General features: G+C 44.4%; 1 protein-coding gene across 1 annotated transcript in view; it reads right to left on the reverse strand.

Moving 5' to 3' along the window:
- Positions 1 to 14,376, reverse strand: part of PARP14 (poly(ADP-ribose) polymerase family member 14) — a 47,786-nt gene extending 33,410 nt beyond the window's left edge. Inside the window, exons 1-5 of the mRNA XM_007175624.2 lie at positions 14,163 to 14,376; positions 9,132 to 9,256; positions 8,336 to 8,369; positions 4,992 to 5,234; positions 2,010 to 2,246 (exon numbers count right to left, since the gene is read on the reverse strand). Coding sequence (XP_007175686.2) covers positions 2,010 to 2,246; positions 4,992 to 5,234; positions 8,336 to 8,369; positions 9,132 to 9,256; positions 14,163 to 14,349 — 826 coding nt within the window. The 5' untranslated portion in view covers positions 14,350 to 14,376. The remainder of the gene's footprint in view (positions 1 to 2,009; positions 2,247 to 4,991; positions 5,235 to 8,335; positions 8,370 to 9,131; positions 9,257 to 14,162) is intronic.
- Positions 14,377 to 16,103: the final 1,727 nt, after the last annotated feature.

The raw sequence follows: 16,103 nt of genomic DNA on the forward strand, positions 1-16,103 counted from the left end.
CGCCCATAAAGCAGTGTCTGTGAATGCACTTGGTAGCACCCTGCAGAGCTGTGCAAATGTAAGTCGTATTCAGAAGAAGACACAGCCAGAGAGAGAAAGGGAAAATCAGTGGATCTCAGACACAGAGAACAGGGAATGAGTGAGTTTTGAGGAGAAGGTGTGGTCAGCATAGTCAGATGGTGTAGAGGTCAGGGCAAAGAGCAACTTTTGAGAGTGCCCTACGAGTGTGGCTCTAGCGTAAAATAAACCTGAATAAACTAGTTCCTATTGGGCTTCCCTGGTGGCGCAGTGGTTGAGAATCTGCCTGCCAATGCAGGGGACACGGGTTCAAGCCCTGGTCTGGGAAGATCCCACATGCCACGGAGCAACTAAGCCCGTGAGCCACACCTACTGAGCCTGCGCGTCTGGAGCCTGTGCTCCGCAGCAAGAGAGGCCGCGATAGTGAGAGGTCCGCGCACCGTGATGAAGAGTGGCCCCCGCTTGCCACAACTAGAGAAAGCCCTCGCACAGAAACGAAGACCCAACACAGCCATAAATAAATAAATAAATAAAATTAAAAAAAAAAAAATAGTTCCTATTATTATTCATACACATGCAACATAGACATTCTGAGGACACACCCAACTGCCCCATGCCCTCAAGATGTTCGAAAGCCCCATAGTTGTCAACTCCCACCATAAGCTGAGAGGTTAACTTCTAGAGTAACAGCTCTATGTAGCTCTCTCCCTGGGCCCAAGGCCAGGCTGAGAGAGATTTACAGAACATGCAACAGAAGCTCATCTTTCATCCCTTTGTCCAAGGAACACTAGGTCTTTCATTCCATTTTAATCCAAACCATACCTTCACCACAATTTCCCCAACTCATAACAGCTGAAAGGAGGTTCCTCCAAGTACCCCCATGAAACAGTTTACTTTAAGTGAGTGGCATTCCACATGATCCTGTCTCATTCTCCCTCAGTTGATCCCAAGCACAACGTTCCTTCTTTCCCTAAGAAGTCTGGCTCCCTAATTCCTACTCCTCAGCCTTGGCCTCTGAACATCAGTGGAATCTCCAAGCTGACCTTGTGCATGCCTCAGAGAACGGGCAATCTATGTCTACGAATCCCTCAGAAACGTTTTCCTAAGGTTCAGCTGGACAAGGTTTTCACAGGGTCACTGCAAAGAACAATCCAGCAGGCATCCACTGATCATGTGAAACCATCCCTATTAATTTCTGAATGATGACACTGACAAGTGAAGCGGGAAGTTAAGATACTTCATAGGAACTGTGTGTTTCTGAGTATTTCTTTACCTAATCTTGTTGAAGTTAACTTGAGAATTTCTACCAAATGTATAGCTAAAACACAGATCACCTCTTTAAATACGGTATCTCAAAGACTCTAAGAATTATATATTTTTCAGTCTGTCGTAAGTAGAGACCCATGAGAGAATCTCCTCGTATCTTTCAAAAACTTGACATTGCTTCTCTAAAGTTTGAATCACTGGATTCACTTAACATGATATACCAGGTGTACAGGATTGCTACTTGGATTTCCAAAAATATATATGGAGGGACTTCCCTGGTGGTCCAGTGGTTAAGAATCTGCCTTCCAGTGCAGGGGACACGGGTTTGATCCCTGGTCGGGGAACTAAGATCCCACATGCCACAGGGCAACTAAGCCCACGTGCTGCAACTACTGAGCACACGAGCCACAACTAGAGAGACTGTGTGCCGCAACTACAGAGCCCACACACTCTGGAGCCCACTCGCCACAACTAGAGAGAAGCCCACACGCCTCAACTACTGAGCCAGCGCACCGTAACAAAGGTCCCGCGTGCTGCAACTAAGACCCGACGCAGCCAAAAATAAAATAAACAAATGAATAAATAAATTTTAAAAAACAAAAAAACAAAAATATATACAGATAAAAATAAAATACATCAGAATTCAACTGTTAACTGTTAAGATCTATTAAAATGGTTTTAATTATGCCAGGTAAAGTTTACAAAATTAGGCTAATAGGTATTACCTTTTCTGTCAAAAAATTCAATCAGTGCTGAACTCTCGTCAGGAAAACATTCAATGCTGGCAACTCTTCCCCCTCCGTTACGAGGATTTTCAAATAAACATTTCAAATCATGGTCATCAACACCAGGTGGCAGGTTTTCAACTCGGACCGTTTTTGTCACTTCCAGAAGTCTTGCAGAAAGCTGAAGTTCTTTCACTGAATGGTGCTTGACACATTTATCAACAAATTTCAGCGCATCTACAAACCATAATCAATTAATCAAATCAATCAAAAATTATGATTATATCTTTATATTATATAGAAGAAACTGAATATTAATTGAGATAAAGGAGGGAGGTTAAGCACTCAATTTTTAAATGCAAGATTTTAATTCCCACATGAGAATCTACATGCCTAAAGCTTCCAGCCTCTGAACAGCAATGCACATAGGAATGTCTTACCTGGATTGCTGACACTGAGTCGTGTGCCTGCCTCTAGCCACAGCCCCTTCCACCCCTCCTTGACATCACCACCTGAATGCACTCTCTACAATACAAGTCTCCTCATTTCACTCCTTCCTCGAATCCTGCAACGGCTCCCCATTACCTGCAGGCATGAGTTCAAGCTCCTTGGCTAGGCTTACAATGCCCTTGGCTATCTGACTTCGAACTAATTTCTAAATATCACCTCTTGTTATTACCGACCATTCATTTTATTTTCCACACTGCCACAAAACCCAATGATTATTTTGAAAACTACACTCTCTTTTGCCTTTGTATATACAATTTCCTCTGTCTAAAGTGCCCTTCTCCAATTTTTTTACCCTGGTCCTGTTCCTCCTTCCAGACTCAGCCCCATTATCTCTTTCAAATTAATAAATATTGACGGTGAGCCCATGATGTAACAGGCTCCGGGCTAGGATCCGGGGATAGAGGGGATGACTATAACAGCTCCTTGAAAGTTCACCATCCAGGAGGGAGGAAGTCTTGAAAGCAAACAAATGGCCTATTTGGGGATCAAATGAGGTGGGAAGATTAATACTGGGAATCAGACAAGGATTCCCAGAGTAAGTAGTCACTGATCCGAGTTTTGAAGGATGAAGAAGAGTTTACCGGGTATTTAAGAGGAGGAAACATTTCAGGCAGAGGGACCAGCAGGGGCGTGTAGCAACATAGCATATCTGAGACCTGATAGCCTGGTACTGCTGGAGTATAAACTTCAAAGATAACCAAGCCACCATGCTTGTGTCCTCTTTCCTCCCATTCCCCACAGCCTGCTGTTCACAGCTGAGGGAAGCAGCTTCTTCTCTTGCATCTTCATTGTTCACTTATGAATGGATTTCCTCCCTGCTCCACACGAGTTCCTCAAGAGTAGGAACCGAGAATTATTCACCTGTGTACCTACAGCGAGACAAGTACCTGGCACATAGTAGGTATCAAGATTTTTGATCAATGAACAAAAGCAAGTCAACTTAGTTTTACCTTTATAAGAAATAATCATAAATTTGAAGTAAGAATAGCTCCCTTTATTGAGTCCTTATCATGTCTCAGGTACTATGTTAAGAGCAAACACCATCTCATTTGATCCTCACAGAAACTGTAGTAGGTATTATTGTCCCCATTTTATAGATGAGGAAAGTAAAGCACACAGAGGGTAGTAACGTGGTCAACCTCAGATAATTAGTTAAATGGTGGAACTAGAATTTTGACTTCATGACCTGTGCTGGTTGATTAAGATCAACCATTCCACTGCCATGGCCATGGAATAGTGAGGGCTTGGAATTGGAAAATTTCCTTGACTTCCAGAGATGGCTCTTCCAGTCTCAGAAACTGTCCACAGACTCCTCACACAGACCTTAAAGAGCACTCATATTCTGCGTCACATGCACTTACTCATCCCTGCATATGTGACAACCATGAAAGTATTTCCATAAAATGTTACAAAAAACCCAAACGAACTTTTTGGCCAACCCCACTAAGGAAATATATGGTAAAGGGGTAAGAGAACAGGCTCTACAGAGGTGGGCTGCTTCAGTTCAAATCTAGTTCTTCCAGTTATTAGCATCTCTGTGTCTCTGATTAGCATCTCTGTGTCTCTGTCTCCTCAACTGTAAGATGAGGAATAATAATAATCTCAAAAGGTTGTTGGAAGGAACAAATAAATTAATACGTGGAACAAACTTAGCATAGTACCTGACTTATAGTAACATTATATGAGTATTTGCTGTTATTATTACTGCCCAACAAGTCCAGTTTAGTAACACAGATCAATATTTACTCCTCCCAATGAGATAACACATGGGAAAACATTGAGTCCTTTGCTTGGAATCTCTTTAATAACCTGACTTTAGATTTCTGTTTCGGTGTGTTATTTCTGTCTCTCTGTCTGTCTGTCTCTCTCTCTCACACACACAGAAACTCATACAATAAAGTTTGATTTATTAAACATATCAGAGGGACTTCCCTGGTGGTGCAGTGGTTAAGAGTCTGCCTGCCAATGCAGGGGACATGGGTTCGAGCCATGGTCCGGGAAGATCCCACATGCCACGGAGCAACTAAGCCCGTGCGCCACAACTACTGAGCCTGCGCTCTAGAGCCTGCGAGCCACAACTGCCGAGCCCTTGTGCCACAACTACTGAAGCCCGCACGCCTAGAGCCCGTGCTCTGCAACAAGAGAAGCCACCACAATGAGAAGACCACGCACGGCAACAGAGTAGCCCCCGCTCGCTGCAACTAGAGAAAGTCTGCGCACAGCAACGAAGACCCAACGTAGCCAAAAATAAATAAATAAAATAAATAAACTTATTAAAAAAAAATCAGAATTTGATTTCAGAACGAATTTGCTTCTCTTTCAAAATAAGAAAGCATCTGTATTAACTTGGAGTCCTCTCTTACTAGCTATTAGAAAGAGTGAAGCTTTCAGAAACGTTCCGTAATCTAGGTGTCCCAAATCCCAAAGTGTAGTGCAAAGTAGGCTGACAAATGGAGCATCCTTTGATCTTACCGGTATATTTTTGAAAGGTAACTACAGCAACATTAAAATCTTGTATTAATTCCACTTTAAAGTCATCATTGGTCAGGCCACTTATGTTCTCCACTAACAAGATTAGCATCTTATCAGTCACATTTGCCTTGAGATTTTCAAATGCAACCAAAGAGGAAATATTTTCACAATCTTTTGGGGTGTCTTCTTTTTTTTCTGATCTTCTATTGAGAGAGATATTTGCATCTAGTTCTTCTGATGCATCTGATTTTAGGGAGACAAAAAGGGTACAAGATGTTATATTTATCTACCATGTTCTTAGCAAGTAAATTATCATAAGCTAATTACACTGCCCTCTTCCCTTCCTGATCTCTTGGCTAACTCAAATAAAACAGATCTTAGGGGACTTCCCTGGTGGTCCAGTGGTTAAGAATCCCCCTTCCAATGCAGGGGACATGGGTTCGATCCCTGGGCAGGGAAATAAGATCCCACATGCCGCAGGGGCCGTAACCAGAGTGAAGACCCAACGCAGCCAAATAAATAAATATTTTTTTTTAAAACAGATTGCAGATGACTTTTAGCTTAATTTAATTAAAATAAAAAATAGTATTTAATTGTCTATTCATATGATGTTGATGATGATTATGTTCAATTTTATTACACTCTTTTCTGCCTTGTTTCTCTAAGGAACCTGCCTTGTTTTTCATAGCACTTGACATATATTTCTATCACTGCACCAAATTACAGTTATTGAACCAAGCTACTCCAAAGCAAGGGACATATTTATTCATCTTTGTATTGATGGCATATGGTATATAGTTGAGGCTCAATAAATGTTTGCTGAATTGGAGAATTACTGCTTAGGTCACTGGAGAAAAGCAAGACTATCCCATGCCCATATTTGGGCATCACCTAACACATTATGCTCTGAAAAGCAATAATTTCCTATCACTGGAGAGAAAAAGGATACTTACAGTGAATGACTAAGGAATGCACATGGAAGATAAAATGGCCCAGAGAATTATGTGTATACCTCAAACTTACAGAATAGCAACCACCCAGCCAGCTTGTTCCACTCCATCTTTGGCCATAAGTGAGTTACATATACAGTTGACCCTTGAACAACACGGGGAATAGGAGCATCAACCCCCTGCACAGCCAAGTAACTGCGTATAACTTTGACTTCTCAAAATCTTAACTACTAATAACCCACTGTTGACCGGAAGCCTTACTGATAACATGAACAGTCGATTAACACATATTTTGTATGTTATATGTACATCTACATATATTTTATGCATTCATGACATAGCTAATTTTTTCTTAATTTGTTCAATGTTTCTAAGCTATGCAGTTCATCTGTGAGTTTTTTCAAATTGTCACAAATTTCCAGAAATTTTTCAAATACATTTATTGAAAAAAATCCACGTATAAGTGGAGCCACGCAGTTCAAACCTGTGTTGTTCAAGGGTTAACTGTATACAGAAGGTCCGTCTCACTCTATGATTGTGCAATGAAGCACAATGAGTATGTTATGATCTTTAGACATTCTGTGAGCAACTATTCAATTAGCACCCTTATGTTCAAGGCACTGGTTGTGTGGAGATGGGTGTGTACAAAAAACGCTAGAAAAGGAAATTACCAGTTTTCTAATGGATGTATACAAAAATAAATAAATAAATAAGAAATGGAACTGACATTTGTAAATGTTTATCATGGCAGAGTAAAATGCTATGTGCTCAACAAATCCATATTGTTTTCTTCCTAGGCAACATTTCCCAGACTTCCTACAGTTGAGTTCCTACAGTAGAGTTCATGTGGCTAATGGAATATGGGTGGAACTGGTGAATTCCATTTCCAGACCTGGCCAATCAAATCTCCTTTATGTGAATCTCCTTCTCCCTTGCAGTGACCTTGGAGCTACATATCACAGATAATGATGTCAAAAAGATGGAAGGAGCCTGGATTCCTGAATAATTGTGTGAAGCAGTCTAGACTCCCCCCACCACTCTAGCTGCCGACTACACTGAACTGTGATTTGGGGGGTTGTTTGTTACAGCAGTTAGATGACCCTGACAAACACTCCTGTTATGTGCTGGATGTGACACCACACAAACACACACTCATGCCAAATAAAAAATAGCTTAAGGATTCAATAACAACATAAATTAGCATTCAGTGAGACAGGCATGACAAACCAGAACAACTACTGGAGTCGGGGTGAGCTATATGAGTTCAACCTTTGACTCGGCCACTCCTTAGCCATGTGACTTTGGGCACATCTCTTAATTATAAAATGAGATTATTGGATTTAAGTGAATGGAAAGAGCCTTTCCAGCAATATAGTTTATAACCCCATGACTATTAGAAGCTTCATCACAAGAGTGGCTTGGTTGACTGCCAAATAAAGAGTGTCAACAATCAAGCCAGGAATCCAAACAAGAGAGATGAAGGAATTGGGCTGGCTTGGAATGGCTTCAGAGAAGAGGAAGGACCTGCGTAGATCTTGAAGGCTATCCTAGAATTTAGGTAGAGAAAAGTGGAGTAGAATGTATTGTGAGCAACAGAAGTATAGACAGAGTGCCGAGATTGCACCAAAACCATTTAGGAAATGGCAATTTGACAAATGAAGCTTAAGGAGCACTTGTGCAGAGGTGTAAGAAATGAGGCCTCATATAAGTGATATCATATGGTATTTGTCTTTCTATGTGGAATCTAAAATACCACACAAATGAACATATCTACAAAACAGAAACAGACTCACAGACATAGCGAACAGATTGGTGGTTAGCAAGGGGGAGGAGGGGTAAGGGAAGGAAGGATTGGGAGTTTGGGATTAGCAGATGCAAACTATTATATATAGGATGGATAAACAACAAGGTCCTACTGTATAGCTACTAGGTTGCTAGCTGTTTCCTACAGCAGATGGGACGAGAAGAGCTGCCGCTGGTCTGGAGGGCTACACCCACATCCGGCACCCAGAGCTCAGAAAGCAGCACTAACTGACTTAGCCACACAGAGCGCCCACTGTCACATCATGTCCTTGCTTCACAATGGCCAGTTGGGCACAGGTAGACTCTAATAAAAGTCAGTTCATCCACCTCTCGGGTACCTCTTTATCCTCCCATCAATTGCAAGGTGTCTCCCAGCCCCCACAGAGAGAGCTGTTCCCATCCTTCTGACCTGAACCCTTAGAGCTCAAGAGGCAACCCTTGCACAGCTGGCTGAGAGGATGGAGATGATGCAGCCCAAAGCATCTCTCAGTTAACAAACCCTGACTTGTGAAGTTAAGAAGAGAAGGATGACCTCTGCAACACAAAGTGTTTAATATTGAAAGCAAAACTGCCTGGTGAATGAGAAGTTACCTGATTCTTTCACACGTTCTTTGGTCTTGGATTCCTAAAACCCAAACAATAAAGTAGCATTAATAAATTACTAATAATCTCTTTACATTAAGAAAATGTCCCTAGGACCAGCCTGGAGATGTAGGGTCTACAGAAATTATAACTAAAAGCTCAGGCAATGATGCTGTTGAATATACAGCACACAAATCACTGGTAAAAACGAGTCACAAATAAAAGAAACCCCAAAGGAGCACCAAGTGTTTGAGGTAAGACCTAAATCAGAGCAATAATTTAGCTCATGTTCTTTTTCCCATTTAACATTTATTGAGTGCGTACTATTAACAAGCACTAGGCCATGTGCTTTACTAAGGCTGTCTCATTTAATCCTCACAACAATCCAATAATCCAAAGAGGTCAATACTATTACTATCCCATTTTACAATTGAGGAAATACTTAGAACCTGCAGTATAGATCGCTGGCCCCTCTAAACCATGTGAAAATGAAACAAATATAGCAAGTTCCAGGTTATTAAGTACCTGGGACAAACAGACCCAAGATTTTACATCTCAAACCACCATTATGGTAACCCCCAATCTTGAATTTTCAAAAGTGTCAAAAATCAAACAAAAAGTGCTTCTTCTTCCATTATTTCATACCTACCCTATCACCACTCTCACTCCCTCCACATCTGTAAGTTGCTTTCCTCACCCCAGTTTGAGTTGTACTTCTCATTCCACTATATTTCCTCATCGTGGTTCCCATCCCACACACCTTGGGAGAACACCCTACTTCCCTTGTAAGCACCCCTTTACTTACCATTGTTGGAATTTTCCCCTCCTGGACTTCATCCGTGGCTCTGGGCAACAGGACAGTTAACTTGAACGTTCCTTTTCCTGGCCATACTAACTCGTGGTTCTCTCTCGCCAGAACTTGCTGCCGAACTGAAATTTTTTTAAAAAGCCAACTGTTAAGCAATCTTTATTCACAAAATTATTCTATGATTTCCATAGGCTTCATCATCATCAATCAACGGTTTGGTCAGCTTCTCAAGAGAGGCTGTGTGTGGTGAAAAGGGGGAAAGTTTAGCAAGCAGACACAGATTTGAATTCTATCTTTAAACTTACTTTTTTAACCCTGAGCATGTTCCTTAATAAGCCTTATTTACAAAATCTGTCTTCTTGTCTATTAATTAATGAAGACTGTCTTGTGTGGGTGTTACATGGATTAGATTCAAGAAACATTATAAAGAACTTAGTACAGTACGTGATGCCCAGTAGGCACTCAGAAAGGTAGCAATATTTATTCTACAGTGAAGGGAAATAATTAAATCATCCCTCACTGTGAGCCAGGGATGCTAGGACATGACATTATGAAAGCCATGTTTTAGGAAAGTGACTCAGGTTAACATGAACAGAATGGTGAGGAGCCTCATTAAAAAGGTATTTCAATCAATTCTTTAACCTGTGATGATAAGATGGGAGAGATTCTTACCAAAAAAAAAATTAACACATTTGGCAGCTGGGCTGCAGTGGAAGAAAAAATGAACAGTGGACATGAGTCCAAAGACCTGGATTCAAATTCCAACTTTGCCACCAACTAGCTGTGTCACTGAGAAAATATCTTAACTTCTTGCGTCTCAGTTTCCATACTTGAAGCAGCGTCTGTGAGTGAATTTTGTGACACCCATAAGAGCTGTGTAACTGTAAGTTATTGTACAATTATAAGGAGGAGCAGTCAGAGAGAGAAAAGGAAAATCGGTGTATCTGAGACAGTGGAGAACAGGGAATGAGTGAATTTAGAGGAGGAGGCCTGGCCAAAGTAGTCAGGGGGTACAAAGAGGTCAGGGCGAAGGAGAACCTTGGAGAGTGCCCTGCATTCACAGATGTGGCTCTGCTACGGATGTTGGGCTACCATGTTGTATTCTGATATGGTTGCCTGCTGAGGCTGAAGATACGGGTAGAATCTTTCATCAAGAGGGACTTGAATAGCTTTCCCACCTCAACCATCCATGAAGAGGATGAGGGAGGTGATGACTTAATTGGATGCCATCTCAAAAACAGGCCTCAAAAACAATATGAGAAGGAATGCCAGACTCTAATTTCATTCTTTGTGAGCAGGGTGGGTGTTTTTGCATGGACTCTGATAGGCTGACCTAAGCTGGAGTGAGGACTAAGGACTGGATAGGACTCCTGAGCCCAGAGAGCAGGCTAAGTTTTATAAGCCAAGCTATCTAGAGTCATGGACCTCTGTGTTACATTCCTTTTATTATTCCCTATATTTTGGTAGAGTCCTGTCCAGGTATCTAAATGTGCCAGCTTGTTCTGAGATTGTGTGTAATATGTATGGGCACAACTATTTTAAGAGAGTAAGTGGTAGCAGTAACAGTAAGTGATCCGCAACAAGGAGAAAGTGAATCTGGGAGGAAGAAGAGCTGAAATGCTGCCCTCTAAACACCCTTACCCATGTGGACAGGCTCTCTCCTGCACCAATCTCAGACCATCCATATTTAATTTTATTTAAGGAGAAGCTGACAATAATCAGGAGCAAAATTATGACCAGAAAAGATGATAAATGTACACATCTGAAACAGGATTTAAAATCTTTTTTTTTTTATAAATTTTGTTTGTTTGTTTGTTTTTGTTTTTTGGCTGAGTTGGGTCTTCGTTGCTGCGCGAGGGCTTTCTCTAGTTGCAGCGAGCGGGGGCTACTCTTCGTTGCAGTGAGCGGGGTCTACTCTTCATTGCAGTGTGCGGGTTTCTCATTGCGGTAGCTTCTCTTGTTGCGGAGCATGGGCTCTAGGTGCGCAGGCTTCAGTAGTTGTGGCACGCGGGCTTCAGTAGTTGTGGATCACAGGCTCCAGAGCTCAGGCTCCGTAGTTGTGGCGCATGCGCTTAGTTGCTCCGCAGCATGTGGGATCTTCCCAGACCAGGGCTTGAACCCATGTCGCCTGCATTGGCAGGCGGATTCTTAACCACTGTGCCACCAGGGAAGCCCAGGATTTAAAATCTTACAAGGCAATTTACACTCGACTTTTCGGAAATTCAGCCAATTATACAGAAGTATACAGCTTCCAAATAGTTTCTGTTTGCTATCCACTCATTTCTACACAGGAGTGCTTTTGGGCTCATTCTTATTATGTGAATGATAAGAGTCAAGTTGTGTTACACTATGGGCCTGCACCTGTTGGGGCCACTTCCTTCCCTGGAGGGCAGAGGGTGTTCCTGTGGGAGAAGAGCTTTGCCCGAGGGACAGTGCTGGGGTAGGTAATTTGATGTTAGCAAACTCCTGACCACTTGCTTCTGAGAAAGCCATTCCTCTGCGAGGAAACCAAAACTGAACAGGGACTTTCCACCCCTAAGAACTTTGACCATACAAAGAGCTGAACTAAGCTTTGAGTGTGTATGCTGGGCGGGTACTACTGCAAGAAGGACATTAGAGCAGTCTAGATGTGGGTGAAGGGAGGAAGTGGGCTGGGAGATGGGAAGGAAGAAACCTGGCAGGGAGACTGAAATCACTTCTGCTTTGAGGACTAGAACAGAATGATGTTATCATCACACAATTATATTTTTGCTGTTTGTATTTTTACGAGGTTTGTATTTTCTACAATTATTTCCCTTTTTGTTCATTCAGGGTCATCAACAAACAACAGGGATTCTCAGACTTTAGCAAATCAGCATCACCTGGGGTGTGGTTAAACATGCAGATTCCCACCCATCCCACACTCAGGGTATCTAAGTCTCTAGGACAGAGCTGGGAATGTGCCTGTTTAACCTGTTGTGATTTGGATGCAGGGGGTCTGTTGCCTCAATGTGAGGACTACTCTTGAAAATAACGGGATTTTAAAGAAGAAAGAAGTGTCCCTAAGGGCCAGGCCCATGGTGATGTTGACAATTGGAATCAAAATGGTAAAGTCCTGGGAGGAAAAGTGAAGCCTCAGGGAAATGGCTTACATTGCACAGATGCCCTTTTGAGCATTGCTTGGTGAAATTAACCCTTGGAAAATTTTTTGACATTGTTTTAAGGGCTCTGAGCCAGGCAGGTCTCCTGACCCCTGCCCACCTCGCTTCCTTCACACTGGTCTGTGCACCCCTCTCTTCTCTGGGTTTCATTCTTTCCTTTTTGCATCCCTGCCCTAGAGCATTCTAATTGCTCTGATGGCCTCGTAGGCCTCCTTGCTTCTCCTCTGACCCAAATGCTTCTCCAAATCCAGCAACGGGAAGGCAGGGTCAGGGGTTGTCCACATCCTTGCCTTTGAGATTCTGATGGGAAAAAGTGTGCACTGGGAGAACAGCAGGTCACGTGCTTCCCAGTGCAGACCTGGTAGGTGTCTCGAGCAAGCAGATAACTGGTGGGTACTTGTCCTCCGGCTTCCCTAATAGCAACAGCATGAGGAGGGGTTAACTCAGCTGCTCAATTGCCTATGGGGAGGGAACTTCCCCCTCAAAGCTCAAAACTCCCAACCCTCAATCAACTCAGAATGCCACCCGTGCTCCAAGCCTGAGGACCACCCTGAAACTGACTGGAGAGGTTCCAGCAAGATACTGTGCATTGATCAACAGTACCTGCCTTTCTCCTCCAATAAGCCTCTATATTTACATGCAGACAATGAGATTCTAGGCAATGCTTCTGCCCCTCTCCCAAGTGATCCCAGAATCACTGGGAATCTCCATGACCCATGGGGAAATCCCTGTGACTCCTCACATTGCTTAGCTCCTTCCTTCCCCATCTAAAAAATAAGAGAAAGCACAGGGGCTCTCCCTCTCTCTCAAGTGGAGCATCCTGTAGAATCAGTTACCAAATCCAGACAGTACGCAAACATGCATCTTCCATCCCCATGATGACTTTCCTTGTTCAAGGCCTCACTGGTCCTCACTTGGACATTGCATGACACTCTTCAAAGGTCTGATGTCCATGGTCTCTCCCAACAGAAATCACTGTACTTATTTGCAACCAAATTTATCTCCCAAAAGTGTATTTGGACATGGCTCTCCCCTGCCTACCTGTGGGGGAAAGTTCATACTCCTTAGCATGTCATGCAAGGTCCTCTTTTATCTCAACGCAATATTCTATTAGCCTTAATTTCCACCCCACTTCTTTTTAAAAAGGAAGTTTAATAAGAGAAGGCCTAAGATTTTTTAAAATACAAGCACCCTCTTTGTAATCTTATAAAATTTCCCAGATCCTACCTGTTCTTTTTAGTGCCAGTCTCCAGACCTCGCTTGTGCACAGAGATAAGGAGGGGGCTCATTCCTCAAACCAAAGCTACCCAAGGGCGCCCAGCACTTCCCTGGAGACGCCTTTGCTCTCCTGTCCCCAGCACTGCAGCCAGCACCCATCTGAAGAGCCCTCCCCAGTGTCTCGCCTATCAAGAACTGAATTCACCCTCAGGAGTCAGTTTAGATGTGACTTTCCTGGAAACCTTCTCTTCCCTTCAAATTGTGTTCCCATAAACCTCTGGAGTTCCAGAACTGCGGCTTTCAGAGGAAGAAGACAAAAATTGCAATGGCATTGCAACTCTGCCCCTAACACACGATGCCACTACACGATGTAGCCTCGTAAAATGAGGTAGGTGTACCAGCTCTCCGGCAGCTCCCTTCAGTCACACGGTTCTAAATGTTTATTTAACCCACCTGGGCTGTCTGCCGCCAGCTCCGGGCGCGCCTGGAAGCGCCGCGCAGGGGGCACCGCAGCGCCCCCGACGCGCCTTGTCTATTCTGCGCCCCCCACGCTCTTTCCTACACCTGCTGCCGGAGCCGGACGAATTCTCCCGCCGCGCGCCCCAGCCCCAGGCTTCCCTGGAAGGAGAGCCCGGAGGTCCCCTCTCCCCCGCACCCCTTGCCCCCTCACCGTCGTCGGGGTAGAAGAGCACAAGGAAACGAGGCGGGCTCCCCGGCGCCTGGCGGACCTCACACTCCCCGCCTCCTGATCTCTTCTGGCTCTGGAAGTACATCTGCAACTTGGTGCTCAAGTTCTTCGGGGGCTGGGGACCCCAGGACCCTTCGACCAGCAGCGGGAAGGAGCCGGACGCAGCCATCCTCTCCTCCGCTGGTCCGGCTCCGACTGCAGGTCCCACCCAAATCCCAGTGGTTAAGCCTCTTTCGCTTTCGTTTCCCAGAACACTCCTCCCACCCTTAGTTCCTGCCTTTGGCTGTAAACAGCTGCCCCCAGTTGGACTAGAAACCACCGTCCTCCCGACGCCCCCTCCCCAATTCTTCACCTTCATCTCTGGACCACGGCAGAAGGTGGTATCGCCTTCGTGGCCTCCCTGCATCTGTATACGCGGGACCCTAAGCTCAGGGCACTATCTGCCACTCACCCAAGCCACAGGTGAAATCAGCAGCTCTGGTCACTAGGCCTTGCGGAAACACGAAGAAAGCTTCATTTCTGCCGCAGGCCGCCGTTTTACAAACTCTGATTCTTTAGAATGTCTGGGGCCCATTTTCAGACTTCTTTCAACAGTCAACTAATGATCAGAATTTTACCTTGCTTCCCTCCTGACCTGTTAAATATTCTGTGTCTAGAGATGTGGGGGACACAGCACATTCACAGCCGGCTTTTTATGGACTATTGGCTAGGTGCCATGCAAGCTGAATGGGTTCAGCAGACACCGTCTGTGCCCTCACTGAGCTCATGAAGCTGTGGGGATGCAGAGCAGTTAGGACACAGTGGAATAAGTGTTTTTGGAAGGAATATACAGGTGTTCCTGCAACAAATTAGGAGGGGCTCCTAGCCCAGGTGTGGGAGCTCAGGGAGGGTTTATGGGGAGGCAACTTGGAACCTGAAGCCAAGGGTGATTGCGGATAACCTTGGCGGGTGGGGAAGAGGGGAGTGCCGTGTGATTTACTTGTATGGGATCCCTTGAGCTGCTGGGCGGTAGCCAGAGTAGAGGCAGGAGGCCAGCCGAGTGGCTACTGTAGTGTCTCAGGGGAGAGATGAGGGTGGCTGAGACCAGGGTGCTGACCTAGGAGGACAGAGAAGGGGTGGGGTTCCGAATTGATATCGGACTTGCGGAAGGATGCGGGCAGCGAGAGCAGACACTCAAGCGTGATTCCTTGGTCGTCCATGCATGGCCTGAGCAGCTGGCTAGATAAAAGTGGCATCTACCCGATGGGAGCACTGAAGTGGGAGAGAGGCTAGGAATGTGTGTATCCTTGACCATCGTAAGGTAGTGTTTCAAGTGAGAAGGAGGGATCATCGTTCAAATACAACCAATACATCAGGTGAGAGAAATGTCTCTTGGATTCGGAGGACCTGGCAAGCACTGTCTTCTGGTGAGGAGGGAGTAGAGGGCGGTGGTCAGAGATCCGAAAGGAAGGGAAGGGAGGCAGCAAGCGTTGTCAGCTCTTTCCAGAAGTGTGACTGTGAAAGGGAAGAAGTTAGGTAGCAGCTTCTGGGGTTATAGGATCGGGGAGGTGTTGTTCTTTTTGTTTTTTGGCTTTTAAAATATGTTTAAGCTGGAAGGAGCTTAGAAATGTTTAAATAGTGTTAGAAAAGTAAAAGGAAGGTTGAGGACACAGGTTGTGGGAGAAGGTGGGAGGGGATCCTGGGGGCATTGGCCCAAGGAAGGGACGCTTTTCCCACTGCACCGGGAAGGAGGAGCTGGAGTACAGAAGTAGGTGATTTTGAATGACTGCCGATGGGAAGGTCTGTAAATTCTCTCCTGATAGTTTTTCTCTGTGAAGAAGGTGATGAGGCCTCTTAGACACTGCCAAAATTAGAGCTGCTTCTCCCTGCAGGGCTGGACCTTATGTATTGTCTCTTAATCACAATGAAACAAAATTTCAGGAG

Source organism: Balaenoptera acutorostrata, chromosome 4 (assembly GCF_949987535.1).
Source record: "Balaenoptera acutorostrata chromosome 4, mBalAcu1.1, whole genome shotgun sequence".
Lineage (NCBI taxonomy): Eukaryota > Metazoa > Chordata > Mammalia > Artiodactyla > Balaenopteridae > Balaenoptera > Balaenoptera acutorostrata.